The 10,112-nt window shown below is 32.3% G+C and overlaps 1 protein-coding gene across 1 annotated transcript in view; it reads left to right on the top strand.

Moving 5' to 3' along the window:
• Nucleotides 1-656: 656 nt before the first annotated feature.
• LOC127160045 (leukocyte immunoglobulin-like receptor subfamily A member 1) overlaps nucleotides 657-10,112 on the top strand; it is an 18,705-nt gene continuing 9,249 nt past the window's right edge. The window contains exons 1-3 of the mRNA XM_051102722.1: nucleotides 657-941; nucleotides 2,303-2,587; nucleotides 3,842-4,099. Coding sequence (XP_050958679.1) covers nucleotides 2,494-2,587; nucleotides 3,842-4,099 — 352 coding nt within the window. The 5' untranslated portion in view covers nucleotides 657-941; nucleotides 2,303-2,493. The remainder of the gene's footprint in view (nucleotides 942-2,302; nucleotides 2,588-3,841; nucleotides 4,100-10,112) is intronic.

Raw genomic sequence — 10,112 nt, 5'->3', positions numbered from 1 at the left:
ATAAATTAAACAAATTAAGTAATGAAAAAATAAAATAAAAAGAAATTAACAAATGCATTTAAGTAAAATATATTAATAAAAAGTATTTTTATTAAATGCATGTATTCACTAATTTCGTAATCTTACTTAGTTAATTATTTTCTGTTAAATTTATTCAATTTTTTCATTACTTAATATTTATTTTATTTTATTATGTTTATTATTTAGCATTATTACATGCTTTATAAGTATTTATAAACAGCCAATATGCTAATAAGCAACTAATTAGTAGTGAAAACTGGTCATTGAAATAACGTTTTACTATTTATTTTATTTTAATAATGAATGTTAAATTTAGCAGAGCAAGCTAGATTAATGCAACAATTGTCACTGTAATTAATGACTGTGTGTCTGTAAGATCTTGTGCATCTACTATCTGTAGTGTTATTCATTCAATATGGTTTTGTTATGAAAATGTGTAAGAGATGAAAGACTGAGAACAGACACAGACATCATTTTTCAGTTTGATTGTGTTGTAGCCCATTATTGTCTCATCCGCTATAAATAAATAATAGTTTGTTGAAATCTGTGGATGAAAATAGTTCCACCTGCTGGTCAGAACAGATACTGTACTGCTGACTGAAAGTCAAAACCTCATTTTGAGTTTAACACATGAAGTGTGTTGTTTGCTCATTTCACAGTGAAACCTGTAGTTCGTGTTCATCCTGATAAAAATGTGTTCAGAGGAGAGAAAGTCACTCTCACATGTGACATACAGCAGACAGGAGACTGGCAGTACATTTGGGATAAAGAAGGATATGTTAAAAGTGCAGAACAAAACCAGAGCTATATAATCTCATCTGTGGATCAGTCTCATAGTGGTGTGTACAGCTGTAGAGTGTCTCAGTCAAACGCTCAATATCACTCAGAGTCCAGTGATGGAGTTAAACTGACAGTATCAGGTGAGTGTGTTCATTTGTTCTTCAACAGAATCACTGTTTGTTTTTCTTAACACTGTATTGTCTGCAGCATTTAACTTATGTTACCACAGTGGTGTTTCTGTTCAGAAAGAAAACTTTTAAAAAAGTGACCTAGATTTAATATTCATTTCATTAAATGAGATCCCATAGAAAATATGTTTTGTCTGCATTAATGTGCACATTGAATCTACATTAGTAATCAGATACTCACAATATATTTTTAGAAGTATTTTAAGAGAAATATAAGGTTCAAGCCTCAAAATCTCACATTAACTTCAGCATATTATTATTATTATTATTATTTTTTTTTTTTTTTAATTAAACTGAACCTTACATGGCTAGACAGCTAAACCAGCTACATGCTATAGACCCCTTCTTAATATAAGTAAAGCTGGTAATGATGTTTGTGGAGTAGTTTATGTATACTCTGCTGGGAGTGTAAAAAAAAAAACAAAAAAAAAAAAAACAACAACAACAATAATAATAATAATAATAATAATAATAATAATAATAACAATAACAACAACAACAATAATAATAATAATAAATACATTTAAAAATAACTAAGTAAAATGAATTATAAAAACGATTAAATACATTTAATTAAAAACACTTAATGAAATTAAGTATAATAAATAATGAAGCGAATATATTAAATGAATAAATTAAACAAATTAAGTAATGAAAAAATAAAATAAAAAGAAATTAACATGCATTTAAGTAAAATATATTAATAAAAAGTATTTTTATTAAATGCATGTATTCACTAATTTCGTAATCTTAATTAGTTAATTATTTTCTATTAAATTTATTCAATTTTTTCATTACTTAATATTTATTTTATTTTATTTTGTTCATTATTTAGCATTATTACATGCTTTATAAGTATTTATAAACAGCCAATATGCTAATAAGCAACTAATTAGTAGTGAAAACTGGTCATTGAAATAACGTTTTACTATTTTATTTATTTTATTTTAATAATGAATGTTAAATTTAGCAGAGCAAGCTAGATTAATGCAACAATTGTCACTGTAATTAATGACTGTGTGTCTGTAAGATCTTGTGCATCTACTATCTGTAGTGTTATTCATTCAATATGGTTTTGTTATGAAAATGTGTAAGAGATGAAAGACTGAGAACAGACACAGACATCATTTTTCAGTTTGATTGTGTTGTAGCCCATTATTGTCTCATCAGCTATAAATAAATAATAGTTTGTTGAAATCTGTGTATGAAAATAGTTCCACCTGCTGGTCAGAACAGATACTGTACTGCTGACTGAAAGTCAAAACCTCATTTTGAGTTTAACACATGAAGTGTGTTGTTTGCTCATTTCACAGAGAAACCCAAACCTGTAGTTCGTGTTCATCCTGATAAAAATGTGTTCAGAGGAGAGAAAGTCACTCTCACATGTGACATAGAGCAGACAAGAGACTGGCAGTACAGCTGGAATAAGAACGGGAAACCAGTTAAGAGTGCAGGACGAGACCAGAACTATACAATCACACCTGTGTATTTGTCTCATGATGTCATGTACAGCTGTTATGGAGCTCTGTCAAACACTCCACATCAGTCAGATCCATATCAGTCAGAGTCCAGTGATGGAGTTAAACTGACAGTATCAGGTGAGTGTGTTCATTTGTTCTTCAACAGAATCACTGTTTGTTTTTCTTAACACTGTATTGTCTGCAGCATTTAACTTATTTTACCACAGTGGTGTTTCTGTTCAGAAAGAAAACTTTTTAAAAAAGTGACCTAGATTTTATATTCATTTTAGTAAATGATGTTCCATAGAAAATATGTTTTGTCTGCATTAATGTGCACATTGAATCTACATTAGTAATCAGATACTCACAATATATTTTTAGAAGTATTTTAAGATAAATATAAGGTTCAAGCCTCAAAATCTCACATTAACTTCAGCATATTATTATTATTATTTATTTATTTTTTTAATTAAACTGAACCTTACATGGCTAGACAGCTAAACCAGCTACATGCTATAGACCCCTTCTTAATATAAGTAAAGCTGGTAAAGATGTTTGTGGAGTAGTTTATGTATTCTCTGCTGGGAGTGTAAAAAAAAAAAAAAAAAAAACAAAAAAAAAACAACAATAATAATAATAATAATAACAATAATAACAACAACAATAATAATAATAATAATAATAATGTCTTATTAACAGCAGATGTTCAACACTAATGTTCAATCATCACTTAATTAATCACACTGTGTGCAGTGCAGTGCAGTGCAGTGTTCATTTCACACTTTGTTGTGGGTTTTAAATAAAAAGACGCACCATGAAGTGGATTTTAAAAGTAAAATACTGTTAATCGAGTATACAGTACTGTTAAAAAAAAAAAAAAACAAGACAAAAAAAATAAAATAAAATCCAGAAAATTTACAGCTGAACTTCACGGTCAAATTTACTAAATGACACTGAGGAATTTCATTCAATTATTAGTCAAAGTCCATTGCACTTATAAGAAAATAGTTGTGTGAAATCAATAGAGAATTAATGTTTGAAATGATTGTGTTTGTTTGTTTGTTTTGTTTTAGAATATGATGAAGATCTGTTAGTGTTTAATAGAGTTTAATCTTCTGTAATGTTGGAATTTAATTGATTTAATTCTACTGAGTTGTGAAATCAGTTGAGTTCCAGATAGACAAAGTATTTGAACAGTGTTAATTTTGTATTAAGAAATATTCTTTGATTAAGTGGATTTAAATGAAACGTTCACAGTAATAATGTACTGACAGCATAAATATTAGTTTTTGAACTGTTACATAGAAAAGAGATGTTTTGCTGCATTAATGTTCACACTGAAACACCAATAACAACACCTGTGACTGAATCAACACTGCATCACTGTTACAGATAAACTGCAGCCGACTCTGACTGTAAATCCTCAGAGTTCAGTGTTCACTGGAGACACAGTTACTCTGAGCTGTGATGTGGGACAGTCAACTGGATGGACAATTCACTGGAGGAAAGACTCAAACCCTGAATCCACTGATGCAGCAACTAAAACAATCGAGTCTGTGAGTGTCTCTGATGGAGGAAGATACTGGTGCAAAGCACAACGAGGAGAATATTACAGCGAGTTCAGTAATACAGCTGAGATAACAGTAAAAGGTGAGTGATCTTGATGTGTTTGTTATGAACATGAACAATACAATGCAAATGAAACTAAATCAATTTCATGTAGGCTACACAAATCATCTGAAATGTTTTCAAACATGTGAAGTGTGTTGTGATCTTTTGATGTGATCTTTTCCTCACATCATTCCAACCCAAACAGATTGAGTAACAGGTAAACTTGATCTTAGTTTGTGTCACCTATATTATGCTCCTGGTCAGATTTTGTTCTTGTTAAGAATTTGTAGCAAATATTGGATCAACAGTGGCAGTGACAGAGAATATTAGGCTGTTTCCTAAAAGTCTCAATACAGTACAAGTTTATCCTCCAGTTCATTTCAGTGAGCTGCTGCCCATCATGTTTTCTGCAGATTGTTAATGTAGCGAACAAGATTGGCAATTTGATCATTACTCTTTGATCAGACCAAAGTCAGGATAGAAATGGCCTTTCCCATTATGGAGACACATCTTACCTCTCCTCATGGCCTTTAATAGCATTTAATTCACTGTAAATGTATGTACAAATACTGTAAAAAAAGTCAGTCTTACTGGAAAATTAGTCTTTTAACGACAGAAACAAGGTGATAATTCCAAGTGCGTACTGATCCCTCTCTGCATTGGGGTTGGACTGCTCCTACCAAAATGAATGCACATAAATGGGACAGCACATAAATAAATGACAGTGCAAGCACACCAAAAACTAACATTTGATACATTTTTTAGAAGGAGATCAGACTCTTTATTATTATTATTGTTTAATAATCAAAAAAATAAGCATGACAATCAATAATCTTAAAATACGCAATTGTGGCTTACCCTTGCCTCTGGTATGTGTCCTAACAAAGCTCTTCTCATCCCACTTAATGTATTGGTGGCTTCACGCTCTTCAAGCACATCATCTCCCGAGTGAAAGAATAAAGAGAAAAAGTTTACGAGTGCACAATTTATAAATATCGCTATAAATCAATATGACGTTATAAAATACATATTTTAAATAAGGTAAAACACTTACTTCTTACGTTTTCCTGTTAAAAGCAACCTCCAAGTCAGCACTGCATAGCAATTCACATCTGTGAGAAACGTTTAGGCGCAAACAGCATACAAATATCTTCATAAAGTACTATTATCCTATATAATACATAATGTAAATGAGGTAAAACACTTACTTTCTGTGTTTTACTTGATAAAACCAACTTCCCCATCCACTCCGCATTGTGAGTGAAAGAAATATCTCTGAAAAAAAGTTTAGGAGTGCACAACACAGAAATATCACTATTAATCAATTTGATGTTATAAAATACATATTTTAAATGAGGTAAAACACTTACTTCTTATGTTTCCCTGTTAAAACCGACCTCTGCGTCAGCACCACATAGCAATTCACATCTGTGAGAAATGTGTAGGTTCGTTTAGAAAACATATCGCAACTGAGATAAAACATTTACTTTAGGTGTTTTCCTAGATCAAACCTGTCTCCTCCACATCATGAGTGAAAGAAAATATCTCTGAGAAAAAGTTTAGGAGTTCACAACACTCCGGAATGTTCCGCATCGCGAGTGGAAAAAAATGTCTTTGAGAAAATTTTAGCCGCATTAAATGTCGTTATTAAATGATCTGATATTACAAAACACATTTTGTGAGTAAGAATAAACGCTGTATTTCACTGTTTCATGTCCTTATATGCTCCGCATCGCGAGCAAAAAAATGGCGTCTGTGAAAAATATTTCAGATTATGTGAGGCGCGCACACGAGCAAATGTCCCGGATGTGACTTATAATAACACTCAACAGTGTTAATTAGGGTGACTCTGCGTATTTACACCGGCCAGAGGGCGCTGTTTACACTAGCTACTGTTAATCCTCTCAAATTCAACCACAAGTTTAACACTTTACTCGGCTAACTGTGCCTTAATTATTTAATGCATGACAGAGGCAAAAAGAAAAAAAACAAGAAAAAAACACTCGAGGCGTTCTTCTATCATTCTGTCCACTTTAAATCAGACACAGATGAAGTAGTGCAGTAAGATCACATGTATTTGAATGCATGAATTATAGCATTGATTTTAATTAATTATGGAGAGAGAGAGGGATGAAAGTTGTGTGTGTGAATTGTGTCTGTGCGTCTCATTCTGCAAACAGTGAAGCTGTGAGTTTTGTTACTTCAAAACATCATTTTTTTATTTTATTTTAGAGGTAACACATTACAAGTAACACGAGTTAGGTAATCAGATCACTTTTTTCAAGTGACTAGTAAAGTAACGCACTACATTTGCAATTTACAAGAAAATATTCAAGTTACTTTTTCAAATAAGTAATGGCAGTCACTATTTTCCCCATTTACTGATTGAAAGCTCTCCTGTCCCTGTGTTGAGAGAAAACATGAGTAAGATGTTACTTTATTTCTAGAATGAATGTGAACATGCATTAATTCATCTCACTTACAAATAAATAAATAAATAAAAAGCAGATTCAGTATTCCTCAAAATGAATAAAACCAGTGATATGAAACTCAGAATATGATGCAAATGTAGCAGATCCCAATATGTACATAAGAATGTCACTTTGGAGACGGCATGAACTGCTTCAAATCACCACTGTTTTATTGGTCCGTAACACATGGGACACTTAATTAGAATGTTGCGTTCATCACGCTATCCTCTCTCCACTTTTACACACAGATTTAACAGAGATGAGGAGAAAACTTTTTAGCATGTCGCCTCGCCTGCGTCCAATCGCGGTCTGAGGCTGACGTAACTCCCCAATAGCGCGCAACACGGATAAGAGTCTCATTTGAATAAAACGTCATAATTAAAGTCCCTACACGCTATAACACAGAATAACCGGTGTAGGTATGTAATACATAATAATTGTCTTTAACAGTGAGAAATAGTTTTGTGAAGTTCATCACAATAAAATACTATAAAAATAATATTTATCTTCCCAACTGGCTACACAAACCTGCAATAATTAAATATATCAAATAATACAAATATCCTTTATGTATTTAATCCCATTTTATTAACCAGTGTTTTTGCTGCTGACCTTCAGTGATCCAATTTAACCATACTAATAAGCAAAAAATGACTCAAGATAAACTAAAATTTCTTCTTCACTTTCTTCTTCTTCTTTTGTTTGAGTGAGAGTGTTGAACTTTCTTCTTCTGCATTCTACTGTAAATGTGAATTTATTTTTCCTTCAGCCTATAGGCTTTTTGTGTGAAAAGGCTTTTACATTTGCCAAAAATAGAACTCATATTACAAACAAACAAGCAAGCCCTGCCCAGATTTAAAAAGTAACACAAAAGTAAACTTAACGCATTAATTCCCATAAAAAGTAAGTAACGTAATTAGTTACTTTTAGGGAGTAACACAATATTGTAATGCATTACTTTTTAAAGTAACTTTTCCCAAAGAAGTTATAGCAAAGAAACATTTTAATACTATCTTAACTGAGGAAAAAAAAGACGTTGAATTAACTTTGTACATGGTGTTCCCTTTTTATTTTAAATTTGACTGAAATGTGATGTTAAAGCCAGGTTTTCTTTTGAGTCCATTATATTGTGAACACCAAAAGGACTGAGGTCAATTTCAGCTGCTTCCCTTTCTGGTTCACTTTAAGTGAATTGGGTTTGGTTCCCTTAAAACAAACCATATGTGAAAACACCCTAAAATCACAGCTTCATTCAAGCTATTCTACACATATCCAAAGTCATATATACCATTTTTAAGGAAAGGAAAGGAAAGGAAAGGAAAGGAAAGGAAAGGAAAGGAAAGGAAGTGATGTGTGGCCAAGTATGGTGACCCATACTCAGAATTTGTGCTCTGCATTTAACCCATCCAAGTGCACACACACAATAAAGCACACGCACACCCGGAGCAGTGGGCAGCCATATTGCTATCACTGCGGCACCCGGGGAGCAGTTGGGGGATCGGTGCCTTGTCCAAGGGACTCACCTCAGTCATGGTATTGAGGGTGGAGAGAGCGCTGGTTATTCACTCCCCCCACCTTCAATCCCTGCCAGACCTGGGACTCGAACCCGCAACCCACGGCTGCCCCCTTTTATTAGTAATGTTAATGCTTGTTTATTAAGAATACAGCTATAATGACACATACAGTTCAGCTGAGAGTGACAACCCAGGCGAAAAAAGATGCACCTCCATAATGTCCTTAAAGTGCACTATTTTCACATACTAATTTTGTACTTAAGATTAAAAAAATATATTCTTTAGTACTTCATAAGATAAACTTAATGTAAGTGTACTCAAATATTTTGGGACACCATGCATGAATATGAACTTAAATGTGCTTTTAATATACCATTACTAAGTACAAAGTATTATTTTTTCACAATTAAGTACACTTAGATGTATAACACTTACTGTAGATTATTTTAAGAAGTACAAAACAATGTTTTTTAGTGTATTAAGCACAATTTTTGTGTGAAAATAGAGCTCTTTCAGGGTTTTTTTTTATGTACTTTTTAACTTAATTTTATGAAGTGATTTAAAAGTCTCAGTACTCAAATCCACTTTATCAGTAAACTTGTGCTGAGTGAACAGAAACACACTGGACAATTAGGTCTGTAATGTCATACAGTGTTATGGACATCTCTATCTTCAATATTTATTTTATTCACTGTCACTATGATCACAGCTAATATTCATGAAGGCACTCGAAAGAGACTCAATACAGATGAGTTGGTCACACTTTAGAATACAGATCCATCATTAGTGAATAACTACACAGGAACAAATGACTAATGCACTAGTAACATTCTAGTAACTATTATTGACTAACAAGAAACTCTGATTAACAAATCAGTAAGTCATAACACTCAGCTGAACATAGTAGTTTACTATTAGCTAATCAGTGACTACTATTTTTTTAATATCTCCCAGAGAACTACTAAGAACTACTATATACATGTTCATAATTAATGTAAATATTGCAAAATGTATAATTAATTCTGAAGCAAAGATCATGGTAACCCACTAGTAATGACTCCGGTAATACTAAATACTTCAGAAGGAATTACTAATTGTTTAGATCCTTATTCTAAAGTCAAGATCATCATAACTCTCTAGTAATGACTGAAATCATTCTAAGCTATTGAGGTATATGAAAGGTTGTGGATAATACTGACATAATTACTACATCCTTCTAAAGGAATTACCAATTATTTGGATCCGTATTCTAAAGTGAAGATCATGGTAACCCACTAGTAACGTTTAAAGTGTTACCAAAGCCATCGGAAGTATAACTATCCAGAACCTCACAAAAACCTCAATAGTTTTTAATGACATTAGTTATCATGTTTGACGCTATGCTAAGCAAACATACTAGCTATCCCTGCTGAGCAACTGTTTTAACACTAATTTTGAAAAGTACACTGAAAAGTCATTTATGTAATCTACGGCTAACTGTGCCTTAAAGTATTTAATGCATGACGGAGCCAAAAAAAACAAAACACTTGAGGCATTCTTCTATCATTCTGTCCACTTTAAATCAGACACAGATGAAGTAGTGCAGTAAGATCACATTTGAATGTATGAATTATAGCATTGATTTTAATTAATTATGAAAAGAGAGAGGGATGAAAGTCGTGTGTGTGAATTGTGTCTGTGCGTCTCATTCTGCAAACAGTGAAGCTGTGAGTTTTGTTACTTCAAAACATCAATTTTACCCCCTCGTTTCTGAGAAATATAATGATTCCGTATTGACGCTATTATATTCAGTGTTAGGGGTAACACATTACAAGTAACGCGAGTTATGTAATCAGATTACTTTTTTCAAGTGACTAGTAAAGTAACACATTACATTTGCAATTTACAAGAAATTATCCAAGTTACTTTTTTCCCCATTTACTGTTTGAAAGCTCTCCTGTCCCTGTGTTGAGAGAAAACATGAGTAAGATGTTACTTTAGTTCTAGAATAAATGTGAACATGCATTAATTCATCTCACAAAAAAAAAAAAAAAAAAAAAAAAAAACAGATTAAAACAGTGAAATGAA

This window comes from Labeo rohita, unplaced genomic scaffold (assembly GCF_022985175.1).
Source record: "Labeo rohita strain BAU-BD-2019 unplaced genomic scaffold, IGBB_LRoh.1.0 scaffold_282, whole genome shotgun sequence".
NCBI classification, from domain to species: domain Eukaryota; kingdom Metazoa; phylum Chordata; class Actinopteri; order Cypriniformes; family Cyprinidae; genus Labeo; species Labeo rohita.
The sequence above is the reverse complement of the archived record's forward strand: the minus strand, read 5'-3'. Positions and strand labels throughout refer to the sequence as shown.